The sequence below is a fragment of the Ranitomeya imitator genome, chromosome 7 (genome assembly GCF_032444005.1).
Source record: "Ranitomeya imitator isolate aRanImi1 chromosome 7, aRanImi1.pri, whole genome shotgun sequence".
Taxonomy (NCBI): Eukaryota; Metazoa; Chordata; class Amphibia; order Anura; family Dendrobatidae; genus Ranitomeya; species Ranitomeya imitator.
The window spans coordinates 70,558,821-70,579,122 of record NC_091288.1 but is presented as its reverse complement, the minus strand read 5'-3'; the positions used below and the strand labels follow the sequence as shown (position 1 = coordinate 70,579,122).

At 41.4% G+C, this 20,302-nt stretch overlaps 1 protein-coding gene across 1 annotated transcript in view; it reads left to right on the top strand.

Annotated features, from left to right (window-relative positions):
• Positions 1-20,302, top strand: part of CPS1 (carbamoyl-phosphate synthase 1) — a 111,222-nt gene that overhangs the window by 35,602 nt on the left and 55,318 nt on the right. Inside the window, exons 18-22 of the mRNA XM_069735370.1 lie at positions 937-1,147; positions 1,238-1,436; positions 1,679-1,855; positions 1,964-2,082; positions 13,118-13,259. Coding sequence (XP_069591471.1) covers positions 937-1,147; positions 1,238-1,436; positions 1,679-1,855; positions 1,964-2,082; positions 13,118-13,259 — 848 coding nt within the window. The remainder of the gene's footprint in view (positions 1-936; positions 1,148-1,237; positions 1,437-1,678; positions 1,856-1,963; positions 2,083-13,117; positions 13,260-20,302) is intronic.

Sequence of the window (20,302 nt, the reverse complement as noted above, 5' to 3'; positions counted from 1 at the left end):
TTGCACATTGCTAGGATATACCATCACTTTCTGATCAGCGGGATCCGATGACAGCGCAGCCCCTTCCTCTTACAAACCTTTTTTCCTTTTCATAAACTTCCATAGGCAGTTGTAATCTAATCTCTGAGTGAGCTGGCAGTCCATTTTGTTTTTAGCAAAGGAGAACTTAGCTGCATTTCTGAGTAAATAATCAGTTGCGCGTTGCATTGCTTATATTATATTGGGGAGCTTACTTACTCATGACAAGCGAAGATTTCCAGCTTATTTGGATTAAAATTTGTTCATTATATTTATTTTGGCAGTTTTCAATTTCTAAGGTACATTAAAGCATGACGTATAAAAACATAAACCGATGCATTTCGGATGCAACGCTGTCCTTAGTCATGGTGTATGGACAGACTAAAGACAGCATCACATCCGAAACGCATTGGTTTATGTCTAGATGCCATGTTTTAATGTACATGGTATTTCAAAATGGCCAAAATATAGTGAAGAAGTTTTAATCTGAATCAGCTGGAGATATTCGTTTGGCATGATTGCACTTGAAGCTAGGCATTGGCCCTCTATCTGTGCCGAAGATTAACAATGGCTATCTAACAGTGGCGTACACTGACAGAATAAGCCCCTGTGAAATCTAATCATAATGCACAATTCCTCCTGCTTTTTAGGCAGATTTTGGTCCCCTTACCTATTGGGCCCCTGTGAGGCTGCGTAGATTTTACCAATGATAAGTCCGACCCTGCTTTCTAGGGTGATCTGATGGACTCTTTGTTTCGTGCACATGGCATCTTCGTTGCTTCTGAATTGTAGTTCTATCCTCTCAGCAATATTCAGATCACACAATATGAATAATGTTCCTGCAAATTTCAGAAAATGCCTGACTTTGATAAATGATACATCACTAACATACTTATCTTTTCTTTTTTTGCCGAACAGGGGATTCAATTGTTGTAGCTCCTTGTCAGACTCTTTCCAATGAAGAGTGTCAGATGTTGAGGGCCGTTTCTATCAAAGTTGTGCGCCACTTGGGCATTGTTGGTGAATGCAATATCCAGTTTGCTTTACATCCCACTTCACTGGAGTATGTCATCATTGAAGTCAATGCCCGACTCTCCCGTAGTTCTGCATTAGCTTCTAAAGCCACCGGGTAAGATTTATCCCAAAATCAATCCATATAAACATAAGTAGGACAATTGTGTCTCATATTATGAGGATATTGAAACCCTTATCTCTTTAGGTACCCACTGGCCTTTATTGCTGCCAAAATTGCTTTGGGTATACCCCTGCCAGAAATTAGGAATGTTGTCTCTGGAAAAACCACAGCTTGCTTTGAGCCCAGTCTGGATTACATGGTGACTAAGATACCCCGATTTGATTTGGATCGGTTTCATGGTGCCTCGGGATTGATTGGCAGCTCCATGAAGAGTGTTGGAGAGGTTAGTCTACTATATATGTATTCATATTATATGCTTGCTATTATATATCCATAATCTTCTCCATTACGTAATCTATACTTCTATCTGTCAAATTCTCGAAGTGATAAAATTATTAGTAAACTAGCATCATTCATGATTAAATTACTCAAGACCAAATATGTTGTATCTGTTTAAGTAATAAAAAGATCCATTGACTTTCTGTCTTGTATATTATCTTCACATCTTGTGTTGTCTCTTTTTAGGTCATGGCTATTGGTCGCACATTTGAAGAAAGTTTCCAAAAGGCACTAAGAATGTGTCATCCATCAGTAGATGGCTTCACCGCAAACCTTCCAATGAACAAATCATGGCCATCAGATGTCAACCTAAAGAAAGAGATGGCCGAGCCCACCAGCACCCGTATGTTCAGCATGGCCAAGGTAATAAAGGAGGGATATAATTGAGGGAGCTGTGCGATAATAACAAGAGATAGTACATCATTTATATGAACATGGGTTATTGAAACATCAACATATGATTTCTACTAGGCACTGGAATCAGGAATTCCTATAGATGAAATCAACAAACTTACGGCCATTGACAAGTGGTTCTTGTACAAGATGCAAGGTATTCTGAACATGGAGAAGACCTTGAAAGGCAGCAAGAGGTAAAATCAATGCAGTTTTGTCATGACATAGCTATCACGAAAGGGAAAATATTATCTATGTATAAGGAAACGTCCCTATTTATGTTTTTCTCAACTTTCACCATATAAAATACTATTTTCTGTCTATGCTCCAGGTCTATATAAAAAAGTGATGTTTATTAAAATCAAATGGGTGCAAGTGCTAAGCAATAATTCATGGTTTCAATTATGCTTGCTAATGTTTACTACCAAGTATTCAATGCTAGATCAGTATACCTCAAAGTGGGTTCTATAATACCAGAGGACAGAAGGATATCTAAGCATACTTTCACTTTGGAAAAGATTCAGTGCTGACCATCAATCGTGAGTGGTCAATGCAAGATCTCCAACAACACAACCAACAATTGTGTCCTTAATAATATTGGCTTTGTCTTACGTGTTGAAGGACCTTTTAGAGGTGTGGCTTCAAGGCCCAGATGCAGCTTCAACCTATGCATCCTCTACAATTAAGCCCCCGCTAACAACTCTGCCAGCTTCTCATGCACAAGTGAGGAGCAAAGCCACATGCCCATCCTGCTCCTCTTCAGCTGTTCACAATGGCTTTATCATAAGAGTCCACCATGCAAAAAATAGAAAATGGTGGCAGACAAGAGACTCTGTCAGCAGCTAATTTCCTACAGAGATGTTTGATACTACTTCATTTAAAGGGGTTGTCTGGTTAAAGAAAGTTATCGCCTATCCATGGGATAAGAGATAATTTGCTGATCGGTTGGGTGTCTGCTGGGACATTAACCAATCAGTAATTTCGGGGAAATTTTATCCCCTGCGAGAAATGTTTATCCTCGTTAAAAGATGGTGTGGTGTTTGATCGCCACACTATTCATTTTCTAAAGGGCTGTCGTAAAAAGCCAAGCACAGTGCTTGGTAGACCCCTTTGGGAATGAATGGATCGACAAGTTGAGTATGAGCACTGTTGCTCCATTGTAATATGGATAAAAGTTCCATCTTCTGCTGGTCTATTGGTCGGATCCCCACTGAACACCAATTTATTACCTATCCTACTTGTTTTAATTGGACAATCCCTTTAAAGTGTCACGTGAAAAAAAATGCTATTAACCTGCATAAATGGGGTTAATTTGCAGGTTAATAGCATTCTGAATCTGACCGGCACCAGCACTTAGACCCTCGTTGCTGGCAGTAAATTAACTCTATTCCTGCAGCTAGTGTTCATGTTTCAGTGTATGGGGGCAGCACGGTTTCAGTCATTGATCAGTGTATAAAGAGCGGCGGCTGTCAGTCAGTGCTGGGGGCGTGGTTACAGCCGTCGCTCTCTATGCTCAGAGCTGTGAACGAAACTGCACCAGTGCTGCCTCGGTGACTGAAACCCAAACGCTACCGGGAGGATTCAAATTAATTTCCTCCCGGCAGCAGGGGTCTAAGCCAGAATGCTTATTAACCTGCAGATTAACGCTATAACTACAGGATAATATATTTTTTTCACAGGACAGGTTCTCTTTAATCTTGCTTCAGAGTCCAGAATAAGCCCAGGAACAGGTTAATTTTCATAGCTATTTGGTGCATTAAAATCAAAAAGTTGTGATTTGCTGACGGACAACCATAAATAAAGCCAAATGTGTAGAGACCATTCTATGTAAATTAGTGATAATTAGCTTAATGTGAAGCCAAGTAAGATATTGCACAAAAATGCGTCTGTTTATACGTCACGCTGGAAGCAGATGATAGAGGACTAGACTATGTCACTGAAGGCAAGGCTAGAATATGATAGATGGACGACAGCCCTCCAAAATCCTAATGCTGTTAAAATCCGTTTTTCATGCGCTGGATACAATAAGCAGATGCAGGAACAGGTGGCAGAGTCTTTAGAACTGGTGGCAGTAGACAAAACCGCCACTGATTTACTGCAAAAGCACAAATAATTCACTTAACCTCATCAGTGCTTGGCAGACTGGAAGATTAATACTGGCCAGTAAGTCAAAAACCAGATAAGTAGGCAGTACAGCCACCGAGCGAGCTGTGGAAGTTCTTGAATGCCCAGTGTTCTGAGTATCATTTTATTACATTTCAATGCATGAACATAAAAAGCTTCGAAAGGTATTGTGCTATAGACACATCTAGCATCTACTGTCCAGAAATCAGATCTAAGCAGCATGTCAAATGGCACATGCTCATGGACAATAAAGTCATGTTTTTACAGAGAGCGATTACGATTTTGCTACAGGCGATTCCTAGTTGTTATTGCTAAAGTCGTTGCAACAGTATAAAACAATCTGCCATTATTGCTGTGCATTACCATGTGCCAAGGATGAGGGCAACAGAAATGGGAATACACACCACTCAAAGTGAGACATCCATCTCACGAATTCCTATATTACTTCACCTAGATGCAGTGTAGGTTTCGCAAATTATTCACGAAGGGTCCGAAGTACTGCAAGAAATGTTTTTTACATTTTTTTTAAATTATTTATTATGGAACTTAAAGTTTTGGCACATCGTTCTTTCTCAAGCTGTAGGTAATATACAGCTTGACGTTGGCCTGTGTGACAAACCATTGGCATTATGTGCGTTAGTTTTCCATAATAAAGTCTTGAAAACGTGCCTGGTGTGCCTTAGACTTTTGTGGTGGATCGAGATGGAACCCACTCCCAAGTTAGCACAGTTCTACCTTATCTACTGCACAAGATTCCTATTTGGACAATTGTGAAGCTCCTATCAAAAGCTTGTGGAGACAAACATGATGAACAGATACAAATTGAAGAAGGGGACAGCGCCACACCAGGAAGTGAAAAAGCAGCTCACGTATGCTTTGTACTGTGCTTGACAAAGGTCTTCTGACCGAAACGTTGCCACAGGAGGCAGAATAAAATGCGAGCTGCTTTTTCACTTCCTGGTGTGGCGCTGTCCCCTTCTTCAATTTGGATCTGGACCTTTATCTGGGATGGACCCCCTGGTGAGGACGTGCGCCCTGATGTCCATAGAGACGATGTGATTATAGGGTGTGGCCCTACTATTTTCTTTGATTCAAACATGATGAACAGTCATGGTTAGTTTTTGGGCCTACGCCTGTGCTCACTTTTTTTTTAGCTATACTTTTACCATGCGTGAACCAATGGCACCTTCCAAGTGCTTGCTATTACTATAATAGATTGTTGATCCAGACAACAAATATACCGATACCAATATAGTTTGTCCCCAATTAAAGGAGCACGATATCCCATTGAGTGGTCTGCGGCGCAGAAAATAAGAAGCCTTTTGTGTTCCAAAATGGTGGTTTTTTTTATTGTTCCAACTCATTTCGGCACCAAATTGGCACCCTTCTCAAGGAAAAAAAACAAGTAACAGTTACTAGTTGACATACATATTAAATATTGTAGCCGTCAGCAGAAAGCTTGTGTCTTCCAGATACTTCATACACATGCACACTCGGTCCAGCTGAGCATGCATGAGCTCGGTATGGTGATAGGAGAGTAAGGCACTGGTGAGAGCAGGGTTGAACGTTCCAATTCAACGTTCTTGATTTGTCTCGCCCCTGACCTCATCTTTTGGGATACAGCTTGGGAGGCCTCTATAAATATCAGGTGGTCTGCCTGTCTTTGAGAGTCGTATGGGGGTCCTAACACAGTAAGTTAACTATTTATGAGCTAGGATTACAACCACATTGTAGATTGAAGCTACGTCATACCAATGTGAATGCAATGTCTAATTCTGCTTCCAAAAAAGAAATAAAAAAAAGCCGAAAATCTGCAGCCCTGAAATACAGAATAGCATCTCAATAAATGAAGTAATTGCAGTTTATGCCGTTTTTTTTTATAGTCCCCAAATTCTGAATCTCGATACATTGCGGTGGGGCACTAAACTCAAACTTCACTGCCGTGTAAGATTGGAGTGATGAGAACATTGCAATTTGGGATTCAGGATGATACCCGTAACCACTTTCTGTGTGGCGCATTGTATTTTATTATATAAAGTCAGAAATCCAATACAGCAGCTTGTACATTGTTCTCTCTTTATGTCCTTCCAGCTCTGCATTTTTCTCTTCTTCCTCCATTTAAGGTGATGATAATTTGTTCATAAATCTGAGGGTGTCTTTTAGTGTCCATATAAAAGCAGAGGAATAGATAGCAGTAAATCTGGACGCCTGGCTGTATAATATTCTTAGCGGCTTGCCGACTCACTTTGACCTTTCCCGGTTTACGAGGTCTTGTTGAGCTTCCCTTGTTGCTTTGGCAATGATCAGGAGTTCTTGACTGGTCGCTTCAGTTTTTCTTAGACCACAAGGGGGCAGTACAGACTCAGATAACGGTAAACAATTGAAAAACCTATATTTGAAGAGTGAAATAAAGAGTCGGACTTTTATTGTGTATATGGTAATCAATTACATGGTTGACTACAATTATTTAAGAATTTCTTCTTCCATATATTCTTCTGTACAGTAGAATTGTCAACAGATTATTTACAGTAAAAAGAATCTTTAAAGACTAATGTCAGTGTCCTTTCTCACTTAGCGGTTTTATTATACTATTCATAAAGGCCATCAATAAACCTTGTAGTTTAAAATCAGAGTATGCTTGAAGGCTTCGGAAATTGCCAAGCCTGAAAATTTGTGGATAAGAATGAAATTCAATTGTTGAGGCAAAACAAGAATAGGAAAGAAACATCATTGAGAAATGAGCTCTGTTGCCAGACATAATGAAATGTAATAGCCAAAAAACTATAGTTTGCAAGAAATTATTAGCTACGCAGTGATTCTGAGAGTAAAAATGCTTTGTTGGTGTGAGTAGTCCTCATCACAGCCTTATGTTAGGAATTAATGGGAAAGAGGAATCATTTGTGATCGTATTGCTTGGATGAAACATATTTTATGCATATGATCAGTTTGGGAATTTGCAAAAAAAAAAAAGCATTGCTGAGTCTCATGATTTTTGGTAATTGGGATCAAAATCTTTCTTGAACAGTAGATAGTAAGGGTCTAGAATTTATATTTAATAGCTCAATGTTAAGTTACATACAGTACTTGGGAAGATGCTGGTGCTGCACTTATCTTGAGGGTTAATAGAGAGAATGCAAACGAAAATGCAGGTATAGCTACCTAGCATAAACTTCTATATGGCTATAATGCTCCCTTTAGATTAGTAGTTTGTTCTTTAGCTTAGTAAACTGATTGTCTTAAAGAGTAACTAAACTTTTTTGTGTTCTTTAGTTCTCCTTCAGGCAATGCAAATGTATAAATATTTATAATATAATTCACTGCATTATTTTGCTTTCTTCTCTCCTAAACACCATGTTCTTTCACACGGCCCGTTCATGATTCTTTAGAAGTGGCTTTCATCTGCTGCCCAGCCAAGATCCGTTCTCTATTCAAAAAACAGAGTACAAGAATTCACTCCACATTCTGTACTCAGAAAGGGGATTCCACTATTTCACTACCCTACTGATTATCTGTAAATACAATATGGATCTTTGCTGAGCTGCAGTTGAAAGCAGCTTCTAAAGTCCATGTGAAACAACACTGAATTAATACAGACAGCTTTGAGATAATACCTGGGTGTCCCTTGTTCATGACCCTCCTCTATTTACCAGTGCATAAAGTGGCTCCAAAAAAATTATTTCTCTTGCCATGGAGGATTCTGGATGCTCATGCCTTACATTGACAACCCAAATATTTAACACTTGAAGTGGTTTCTGGCCTTATGGTACAGGTCTGCAGTAGTGATGAGCAAGTGTGCTCGTTACTTGGGTTTTCTGAGCATGTTCGGGTGTTCTCCGAGTATCTTGGGCGTGCTCGTGGATTATGTTTGTATCCCTGCAGCTGCATGATTTGCGACTGTTAGACAGCCTGAATACATGCAGGGATTGCCTGTTTGTTAGGGAATCCCCACATGTATTCAGGCTGTCTAGCAGCTGCAAATCATGCAGCTGCGGGGACTCCCAATATACTAGAACTCCCAAGATACTCAGAGAACACCTGAGCATGCTCGGAAAACTCGAGTAATGAGCATACTCGCTCATCACTAGTCTGCAGTTATTCTGTGTGACTGCAGACTTGTGAATCCTCACATTTTGTGCATTGTGTGCTCAGAGGATTCTTGAGTGCCAGCATCAAGAGCGGAATATGTGATTGTGTCTGGCCTCCATCGATGCACTTGCATTGAGCCAGGCCACATTCATGTAGTCGGCATGTGACCACATGTATGCAAATCACATACGCGCAATGTAAGGAATCAGCAGTCTGCAGTCACATAGAGTGACTTCAGACTTGTAACCTAAGGCCAGACAACCCCTTTAATTTTACTCTGCAGTGGTGTTGTAGGGAAGTTCTCCAACATGAGATTACCGCTGATTGCCAGGGACACAATAAGAAGGACACCCCATGATCAGGCTACAATTGGGACACCCTTCTAACAAACAAGGACTGTCCAAAGTGGATAACCTTTTTGAATAAAAAAATACACGTAGAATATTATTTCCAAAACATTCATCGATTTTCTAGAAAAAAAAAACATGAGCCACAAAATCAATGAATGCTTTGTAGATTTTGAGGGATATTATTATTATTATTTATTGTTATAGCGCCATTTATTCCATGGCGCTTTACATGTGAGGAGGGGTATACATAATAAAAACAAGTACAATAATCTTAAACAATACAAGACATAACTGGAACAGGAGGAGTGAGGACCCTGCCTGCGAAGGCTCACAATCTACAAGGGATGGGTGAGGATACAGTAGGCGAGGATAGAGCTGGTCATGCAGCGGTTTGGTCGATCGGTGGTTACTGCAGGTTGTAGGCTTGTCGGAAGAGGTGGGTCTTCAGGTTCTTTTTGAAGGTTTCGATGGTAGGCAAGAGTCTGATGTGTTGTGGTAGAGAGTTCCAGAGTAGGGGTGATACGCGAGAGAAATCTTGTATACGATTGTGGGAAGAGGAGATAAGAGGGAAGTAGAGCAGGAGATCTTGTGAGGATCGGAGGTTGCATGTAGGTAAGTACCGGGAGACGAGGTCACAGATGTATGGAGGAGACAGGTTGTGGATGGCTTTGTACATCATGTTTAGGGTTTTGTCCTGGAGTCTCTGGGCAATGGGGAGCCCGTGAAGGGATTGACAGAGGGGAGAGGCCGGGGAATAGCGGGGGCACAGGTGGATTAGTCGGGCAGCAGCGTTTAGAATAGATTGGAGGGGTGCGAGAGTGTTAGAGGGGAGGCCACAGAGCAGGAGGTTACAGTAGTCAAGGCGGGAGATGATGAGGGCATGGACTAGGGTTTTTGCAGATTCATGGTTGAGGAATGAACGGATTCGTGAAATTTTTTTGAGATGAAGTCGGCAGGAAGTGCAAAGGGCTTGGATATGTGGTTTGAAGGAGAGATCAGCGTCAAGGATTACCCCGAGGCAGCGAGCTTGTGGGACTGGGGAGAGTGGGCAGCCATTTACTGTAATGGATAGGTTCGTTGGGTGGGTCGCGTGAGATGGGGGAAAGATGATGAATTCTGTTTTGTCCATGTTAAGTTTCAGAAATCTAGCGGAGAAGAAGGATGAAATAGTGGACAGACATTGAGGGATTCTGGTTAGTAGGAAGGTGATATCTGGTCCAGAGATGTAGATCTTTGTGTCGTCAGCATAGAGGTGATACTGAAAGCCATGAGATTCTATGAGCTGTCCCAGGCCAAAGGTGTAAATGGAGAAGAGCAGGGGCCCAAGGACTGAACCTTGTGGGACTCCGACAGATAGAGGGCGAGGTGAGGAGGTGGTGTGTGAGTGGGAGACGCTGAATGTCCGGTCTGTTAGGTATGATGAGATCCAGGATAGGGCCAAGTCTGTGATGCCAAGGGATGAGAGGGTCTGTAATAATAGGGAATGGTCCACTCTGTCAAAGGCAGCCGACAGGTCGAGGAGGAGGAGGACAGAGTAGTGTCGCTTGCTCTTGGCGGTTAAGAGGTCATTGATGACTTTAGTTAGGGCAGTTTCAGTGGAATGGTGTGACCGGAAGCCAGATTGTAGGCGGTTGAAGAGGGAGCAAGAAGAGAGATGAGAGGACAGTTCAAGGTAAACGTGTTGTTCCAGTAGTTTGGAGGCATAGGGGAGAAGTGATATAAGGCGATAGCTAGATACAGAGGATGGGTCAAGAGAGGGCTTTTTGAGGATAGGTGTGATGGAGGCATGTTTAAAGCTTGAGGGGAAAACACCAGTTGTTAGTGATAGGTTGAAGAGATGGGTTAGGGTTGGGATGAAGACTGTGGTGAGGTTTGGGATAAGGTGGGATGGGAGCGGGTTAAGTGCACAGGTGGTGAGATGCGATCTTGAGAGTAGAGTAGAGAGTTGATCTTCTGTAATGTTGGAGAAGTTGGTTTTGGAGGCGGAGGGCTGGGAAGTCGGGAGAAAGGGCTCTGGGGGTTGTTGATCAAAACTGTCTCTAATGCTATCAATCTTCTGCTTGAAAAATGAGGCACAGTCTACAGCGGAGATAAGTGGGGAGGGAGGAGGTGCTGGGGGACGGAGGAGAGAATTGAAGGTGTTGAATAACTGTTTAGGGTTGTGAGACAGAGAGGATATGAGAGATGAGAAGTAGGTTTGTTTAGCGGTGGTGAGTGTGGTCTTGAAAGTAGTGAGGGACTGTTTGAATGCGATGAAGTGCTCGTTAGAGTGGGATCTTTTCCATCTGTGCTCAGCAGCCCTGGAAGCTCGCCTCAGTTCTTTGGTCAGGCTGGTGTGCCAGGGCTGTCTGTTGATTTTGTGAGCTTTGGTATGTGTAAGTGGGGCAGCAGATTCCAAAGCTACAGCTATTGTGGTGTTATATAGAGCGGCAGCATCATCTGCATTGTGTAGGGAACTTATGTCTGTGAGAGGGAGGAGGGATTCAGAGAATGAATGTAGGTCAAGATGTTTAAGATTTCTGCGAGGGTGTGAAAGTTTGTGGGGTGGGGATTGTAGACAAGGAGTGGAGAGGGAAGAGAATGTGAGTAGATTGTGGTCAGAAAGAGGAAGAGGTGAGTTAGAAAGGTTAGATAGGGAGCAGAGGCGGGTGAAGATGAGGTCCAGTGTGTGACCATCTTTGTGAGTGGCTGCAGAAGACCATTGAGTGAGGCCGAAGGAGGAAGTGAGAGTTAGAAGTTTAGTGGCAGCTGAGAAGGAAGTGTCAATGGGTATGTTGAAGTCGCCCATGATGATAGTGGGGATGTCCGCAGAAAGGAAATGAAGTAGCCAGGTGGTGAAGTGGTCAAAGAAGGTGGTGGCTGGCCCTGGGGGGCGATAAATGACAGCCAGTTGGAAGTTGGAGGGGGAGTAGATGCGCACAGAGTGCACCTCAAAGGAAGGGAGGGTAACAGAGGGTGGCAGTGGGATTGGGGTGAAGGAGCAGTTATCTGACAGGAGAAAACCAACTCCTCCACCATGCTTGCTGCTGGGGCGGGGTGTGTGGGAAAGGTGGAAGCCACCGTAAGAGAGTGCAGCAGGGGAGGCTGTGTCAGAAGGGGTGAGCCAGGTTTCGGTGATGGCAAGGAAGGAAAGTTTGGTAGTAACAAAAAGATCATGGATGTAGGAAAGCTTGTTGCAGACAGAGCGAGCGTTCCACAGAGCTCCTGTTAGTGGGACTGGGGAGGCGGGGGCTGGGCAAATGGGTATAAGGTTAGAGAGGTTACGGAAGTTTGTGATAGAGCGTGGATGGGAGGTAGAACTGATTGTGGGAATATGGTGAGGAGGACCAGGATTTGGAGAGATATCACCAGCAGTGAGATGGAGCAGAGAAAGTGTTAGCAGGTGGGAGCAGGAGAGGGAATGAGGGGGCTGTCTGTGCTTGGAGACAGAAGATTGTATGTTAAGGAACAGTTCTGTGGAGGAGGTGAGGTGGATGGGGAGGATTGAAGAGGAGATGAACAGTTCCTTACTTGGTGTAGGGATCAGGGGAGTTAGCAGAAAGTGAAGGATTATAGGGGTGAAAGTGAAAACAAACAGAGACATAAATGTCTGAGATGGGGTATTCCCATCTCAGACATTTATGCTTTTGTGGCATATCCTGAGATGTCCATATAGATGCGGGTCACACATCTGGAACCCACTCCTGAAAATGGGGTCCCATTTCATGCCTGGGAATGTATAAGTGACATAATGTTGTGTCTCTTATCATACATTTGTATTAGAGCTTCAAAAAAATAAAACTACAGAATATTATGGTGCACAATTGTATTTTCATATTTTCATTGATCTTTCCCAGTCATTCTTCACAAAGGCATTCTTTTTTGAAAAAAAAGAACAATTAATCATATTGAACAAATCAGGACCTTTGCTACGGGACGATGATCTCTGATCTAATGTTTTCCATTGATATGACAGCCATTTACATGAGCCAGAATTGTGTAGTCTAAACGCAGTCTACGCACGTTCTGCAATATCAAAGATTGTTTCTCGCACCATGCAGAGATGTATCTGCATAAGATGTATAATTGATACATTTCTTAGCATTTAAGACTGGGTATAAAATGTCTTCAGTGTTTGTTTAAATCTGAAAAAAGTCTCAGTTGGATGTCGCCAGGCGTACATTGTACCACGGCCCGTGTACCCTTTTTGGATGATTAGCCATGTCACAAATCCAGGCAATGAAAAGGACAAGGAGGCGTAAGGGACACTGAATTGTGTCTGGGTGATTGGGATGCATCAAGCATTCGTCCAGCATCTCCTTTCGTTCCCTCTGCTGCTCCTTTTGACAGGTGAAAACTTACTCATTAAGAGGGATTTTATTCATCCTCCTTTTATCATGTATTATTGAACACGGCATGTGAGGAGTGCAGGAACTTTCAAAGAAGAGCAGGATGAAATCTTAAGCAAACATCAAGCATGCTTGAAATATATGAATAAAAGCCGACTCCCTGAATAAAACAGTAAAAATATCCCTAATATATAAGATATCAAATGCTATCTAATAATATCAAATTTGCTTCAATATTTATAAATAATCTTTCATAATCTAGAGAGTGTTAAGAACATTGTGTGGTGAATTGTGGTTGATCTTATGGAATGTAGTCTGAAGATTTGATTTATCTTTTACTTTAGTGAGTCTTTACCAGAAGAGACTTTACGTCGTGCCAAGCAAATTGGCTTCTCCGACCGGTATATTGGGAAATGTCTGGGGCTGAATGAAGCGCAAACCAGAGAGTTCAGGATAAACAAGAACGTTAAGCCTTGGGTCAAGCAGGTACGTAGACTTTCCGCAGCAAACTGCTGGTGTAAAACGGTCAGAGACTGGTTGTTGTAAGTAAATGAGGCAGATAAGGGATATTCCAATCTCAATTGGTCATGTCATGGCAGTCATTGAGACATTTATGCAATTACCTTCTTCCATTTTCCCAATGCCTTCCCTTTTCTGTGTCATTGTGTACAGCTTATTGACAAGGGGATCGACCACCTCTCCAAGGCAGCAAGAAAACCCCTTGGTAACAAGCTGTAAAAAATAAAATAGAAAATGAGAGATATTGGGAAAACAAAGAGAAACAAGAAATTAAATTTAATGTAATTTTTAAAGAGGTTGTTTGGGATTTCCTAATGGCTTGCTCTCTCTAGCTCCATCAACTTGTACATAATGGCTCTTGGGCATACATAGTAGCCCAGGAGCAGTCCTACATTGCTACTCACTTACTCTTTATCCCCTTAAGCTACTGTGAATAAGTGTTTGTACAGATCAGGACAGAAGTACAACAATGCTGTAGGCCTGAGCAGTTGCTAAAGAAGGAATATCGGCCAACAACGCAACCAGGAAGGCGGCTGACAAGAGAGCACATGCCCCTGAAGACAGACAATGAGAATAACATTTTAATAGTGATTAATTGTCTCAGTATTGACTAAAAAGATAAGTTGATAAAACTGTGGGTGGGAGAAGGGACAGATCCTATATGCCCACTAGATAGCTGTATCATACATTGATTTATCCTATAAAGATTGGTCAACATATAGTGATCCCAATGATACTTTTTTTTTAATGATTAATGGTTGGTTACAATAGTCCTGGCTTACCAACATTAAAAATGTAGAGAAGCATAGTAATTCATTTACTGAAGGTATAATATTACACTTACAAAACCAAAATTTGAACAAAACAAAAATGAGTAGATAAAAATCTATCGGAATTGGTTGTGCATATTTTCGATGATAAAATAGTTAAAGAAGCACTCCTTCCATCAATGTTTTTATCTTAATATATTACAATCTTATTGTATAGCACTGTGTCTTCACAATTGCCCATTTTGCCTTTCTACCCAGCTAATTTTTCACTTTTTCATTAGGTCTATGATATCACATGATAAAAAAACTGACTGTCAGGGCTCCCGGGTGTAATTATTGCTGGTAGGCTACTTGCTGCAGTAAAAGAGCCCAGAGCAGAACAGCGGAGAACTCACCAGGTAGCAAGCAGAACCTGAACCATGTGACCAAAAGGGAGTGGCCAGGGGCGGAGCCAGGCGCTGGGGTGCAAAGGAGGTGAATGGCGCCAGAGAGTAGTCAAACGTGCCGAGGTCAATAACCAGGGGATATGCGAGGTACCGGAGGGTGAGACAGGAGGATAGTCAGGTGGAAGCCAGAGGTCAGAAAGCTGAGTAAGCGAATGGATAGAAACACAAAGCAGGGAAGTCGAGAGGATCAAACAGACCAGATTATGGAGAGCAAACAAACAACATAGTATGCACACGCACAACAGGGGGTCAGGCACACAGACAAAATGAAAGTATAACTGACAAAGAATCCCAGTCCAGTGTGGGTATAAATATCCCTCCCAGATACAAAAGGAGGCCACAACAATTAACCTTGACCAAACCATGACACTGACTAGCTGAATCCTTCTAAGTTCTATGTAGAAACAGGAGGTCAATTTCCCTGTATGAGCCATCACTGCAAAAGTCCCTGGCAGGTGGGAGGAGGGAACAGCTGGGACAGAAGTTGAAGAGGGGGATGATTTCTGCAGGGAAAAGAGACTTCCTGTTTCTAGATAGAGCAGAGAAGATTTTACTGGGTAAAAAAGCAAAATGAGCAATTGTAAGTACACAGTGCGATATGATTTGATGACTGCAATACATTAAGAAGAAAACTTTGGTGGGAGTGCTCCATTAAAAAATGTCTGGCTACCTGGGGACATGTCCTCAGGCCTTTCCTCATCTTTTATACTATACAGTAGGACATGTTGATAGGGGCGAAGCCATAGTGGGTGCAGGGATTACAGTCACATTTGTGCTCTGGATCCTAGGTGGCCCAAGAAATCCTTTTGGACATTTGAGAAGAGTAACTTTATTAAAGACCTGATAGTTGGAGGCAATGTTTGAGATTTTTCATTGAGGCCCACAAGCTACATGACAGAATAAGGTCATGGCATGGCTAAGAGTCCAATGGAGAGGAGGGTATATGCAGATTAGTCTTGAAGAGGCTACCTTTTTCCATTTTTGGAAATGTACAACATTTGGAACAAAATTGAAGAGATAATACAAAAAAAAACAGAAGCAAAGTATTATTCACCAACGTGTACTGCATTAATCAATTACACAAAAGTATTATGGCTGCATCAAGGGTCCAAAGGCAAGGTCAAGGGTGATGTGCCCTGTAGGACATTCAAGGCATCCCGAAAAACAATAACAAATGGCTTACATTTACAACCCTGTGAAGACAGATTACATTAACACAATATTTACACACTGGAATTGAATAGGGAAAATTGGACGTGGACAAGAATTTCAATGATCTCCATTCCCATATTAAAATGCAAGGGAGGAAGATTTCAGCATGAAACAAGAACCATGGCACCGCGGTCATACTTTGAAGCTACTGGTTGTCACATCAAGAAAAAAAGAAAAAAAGAGCAGAGATTTCTTATAAATTATTTTTTAATCGTTCTGAACCTGTCAATACAGCTTCTTGACAGTAGTAAAACAAGAGGCTTCAGAAACTCTGCAATTTATCAGTAAGAAGAGCCCTTTATTTCCTTTATTTTCCAAATATTAACATTCCTTCAATATCTACAGGACATAAAATTCAAGGATCAAAATGTTTTTTTTTGCAACAATTTATGACTCAAAATCCATCAAAGCCAAAGAAAAGGGCAGTTTAAAAATGAGAAAATGTCAATCTCTGATTGGTGAAATAGGTTTCAGAACATATTACACTGGGGTTTATACACGCAGAGCCCACATCTTTCCCGGCAGATGATGGTTGTAATAATCAACTATCATCTGTCTGTAACTGCTGCAGGTGGATTAAAGCTCCACATGTGGCTGTTAACCTGTCAAATACAGCTGTCAATCTGTGACAGTGTCATTTACAGCACGCCAGCAGGGGGCACACTCTTTTGTGTGTTCTTCAGGAGTTGCCATGACAGTCAGGGGGCTGGTGAAGACCCCTGTTTCTGTTATTACGGTACTACAGTGAACGCCAGCTTGTGGCTCGCGTTCATAGTGATTTTTTTTATTGCTGTGTATAGCAGAAGCAATCAGATGATCGCAGTCTCAAGTGCCTAAAGGCAATAACAAATTCAGTAAAAAGATTTTAAAAAGTCTTAAAAAATAAAAAAAAATATAAAAGTTCAAATAATCAAATAATAATTGTGGCATTACTTTTTATTAGCTATTTGGACAAAGTTGACATATTTTCACGCTTTCTAGTACATCATATGATAAAATGGGTGACGTCATTGAAAAGTACAACTTGTCCCACAAAAAATAAGTTCTCAAATGGCTATGTCCACAGAAAAATAAAAAAAGTTATGGCTCAATGAGTATTGGGAGCAAAAAAAACTGAAAGCACAAAAGCAAAAAAAATCCTTCAAGCCTTAGGCCGGGTTCACATTACGTTTTGGTCGTCCGTTATACAAACTACGTTACACCGTGGCATAACGCGGTGTAACGCAGTCCGTTAATGCCGCCATTACTTCCTATGCCGGACGCATCGCTAGCGCACGCCCACAATGGGAGTGCACTAGCGATGTGCCGTCATTGAGTGACGGACCCTGGGACGCGGGCTGCAGCATTTCCGGGTCCGTCACTGCTAGCGCAGATAGAGCATCTGCTAGCTCTATCTGCGCTAGCGCGATGTCATGCCGGCACTTGCGTTAACAGCAGCCCATTAATGCATGTGTTAAACGGGCTGCTATTAACACAATGTGAACCTAGCCTTAAGGTGTTAATTGAATAAATCACATTTTTTTGTCATTAAAACCAGATGCTGCTACATATTATTTTTTTCCAATCCATTTATATTTTCTGATGATAGATTTCTTAATTCCATTTTCCTGTATGTGTTGCAGCACTTTTGCCCGAGCTATTATTACCAGAATACAGAGATATTGCTTTACAGCAACTAGATTCACCATAGGAAGCAATTGAAAGAAAATGTTAATTGATTTCTTTAAAATATCTTTTTGGATATTTTGTGATCCATATAGAGGTCATTGTCCAGGGAGGGGAGAAGGTGAGCTGAGCTGAACAGTGTGATCTTTTTTCATCTAAACTTAGGTGTTATCTGTCATTGTCATCCTATCTGTGATGATAATTTGACTACTGGAAAGTGATCTTTAAAGCACCGAAAATGTCAAACTATAATTCGGATCAGTGATCTGAGTGAAAACTACAATATTTTGGGATTTCTTTTTAATATATAATGATATGGGAAATGAAAAAAAATGAAAATCACAAAACTTTCTTTAAAAAAATATGTTTAAGGCTCTGATCGCATGCCCATTCGGACATTCAATGTTTTTGAGAAACAAATGGATTAATTCATCTGTTGCATCAGTTACCATTTATTTATAATTTAAGTTGTTATTTAGCTCTCATTATTATCAATTTAGTGACCAATTTTTAGAATGGAAACAAACCCTGCAGCCAGAACTTTCTCTTCCATTCTTAAAGGGAATTCTGTCACTAGTTTTTTTCATGTTTGAACCAATATAACTACCATATCCCTCAAAAAACCTTTTGAAGTGCATCAGCGAGGTATGTAAATCCAGACGGTCGGGTCCAATGGGCATCATTGAAGTGGCGCCTGTTCCTCCTTTCCCCTGCTAACTGCCGTCCTGTGATGTTAGATGTGTCATCCACATAGCCAAACAAAATCTCTAGCCTGTTCAGGGACTTTGGAGGCTCACTTAGGTGCACTTTGATCTGCCCTACTGTGGACAGATGCAGCAACCTAAAACCCCACACATATGGTTAATGTGGAAAGAGCCTCAAATCTAACTGCGCATGCGCCGGCGCACATCTTTCCGGCTCATCTATCAGAGCCATTTCTCCCATATTGCTTTGCTCCCTGCTGCCAGAATTGAGTTTAATCCCAGCAGCAGGGAACAAGACAATATGGGTGAAATGGTTCCGGTAAGCAAGAGATGGAATGTTGTGTGCCGGCGCATGCGCAATTAAGTTTTAGGCTGTAGGGCTGAGCAAAGTGCACCTGTCCAGACACAGGCGTGAGGTTCCGTTTGGCTATATGGATGATTCAGGATGCATCATCCACATCAATCAGAGTGGGAGGACGGCATTTAGCAAGGGGGGAAGAGGGACAAGCTGCATTGATGCCCATCAGACCGGACCATCCTAATTTATATACCTCGTTGGAGCACTTCAAAAGGTTATTTGGGAATATACAGAGGAGTGAGGACATAATGTATAGCTTTCTGGAATGCAGCACAGATGCAAAGGAAGGTGGTGGTATTGGTTCATACATGAAAAAACTGATGAGTAGTTCCCTTTAAAAATGGAAACCAAATGAGTCCCATAATAATCAATCAGATCCCTATGCTTCCATTTGCATATCTGATGCAATGGATAAATTATTCCATTTGTCTGCTTCTAAAATAGTACAGACCAATGGAATGTCAAAACAGACAAATGAACAATACAAACCTGATTTGCCAGTTTATGACTGGATCATTTTCCCCCCTTCCTGACTAGAACATTTCATGCTATCGTACATGTGCTTTTAATGGCTCTAAAAAAATTACTAGTTACTTTTGCCTCTTTTTTTTAGACACATTGGGCCTAATTTTTAAGTCATTTTTAATTTTTTTACACTATAAAGGAAAACTAAAAATATTTTACATAGTTTTCCCCTTTCACTAAAAATTAATTTTACACATTTGACATATTTTTTTGATTGGGGCATGGCTAGGAACATCGAATCATACCGGCAGTGTCTCTTTCTTACTTGTTTAATTTTTCTTTTAACTTATGCTTTTTTTTCTATTTTATTTTTGCTATTTTCATTTTTATTTTATTTTATTTTACACTCTGTACTGTCTATAAAGTCTTATAAGACCTTTGGGGGAACTTTAACAAATAGTTCCATTCTTTTTATTGCTTTATTTTCTTTTTGTTACCCTGTAACCGGGGCTTATTTGTTAGCCCTAGTTACAGGTGAATTTCAACTTCCTGTCTCCAATCCAGAACAGAACTGGACCCAGCAGCTCCTGTTTCTTTTCTATAGTCTGTGATCACATGACCCCTGGGTCCAGAGAAAGCACTGACATTACTTTCTAAACTGTATACAAAGGCACTGATTCGGCACTATGTATGCAGAGATAGAGAAGGTAAATACGAATATATACAGTACAGACCAAAAGTTTGGACACACCTTCTCATTTAAAGATTTTTCTGTATTTTCATGACTATGAAAATTGTACATTCACACTGAAGGCATCGAAACTATGAATTAACACATGTGGAATTATATACTTCGCAAAAAGTGTGAAACAACTGAAATTATGTCTTATATTCTAGGTTCTTCAAAGTAGTCATCTTTTGCTTTGATGACTGCTTTGCACACTCTTGGCATTCTCTTGATGAGCTTCAAGAGGTAGTCACCAGGAATGGTCTTCCAACAATCTTGAAGGAGTTCTCAGAGATGCTTAGCCCTTGTTGGCCCTTTTGCCTTCACTCTGCGGTCCAGCTCACCCCAACCATCTATAGATGCCAGGTCATCTGGTGTAGCACCCCATCACTCTCGTTCTTGGTCAAATAGCCCTTACGCAGCCTGGAGGTGTGTTTGGGGTCATTGTCCTGTTGAAAAATAAATGATGGTCCAACTAAATGCAAACCGGATGGAATAGCATGCTGCTGCAAGATGCTGTGGTAGCCATGCTGGTTCAGTAAGCCTTCAATTTTGAATAAATACCCAACAGTGTCACCAGCAAAGCACCCCCACACCATCACACCTCCTCCTCCATGCTTCACGGTGGGAACCAGGCATGTAGAGTCCATCCGTTCACCTTTT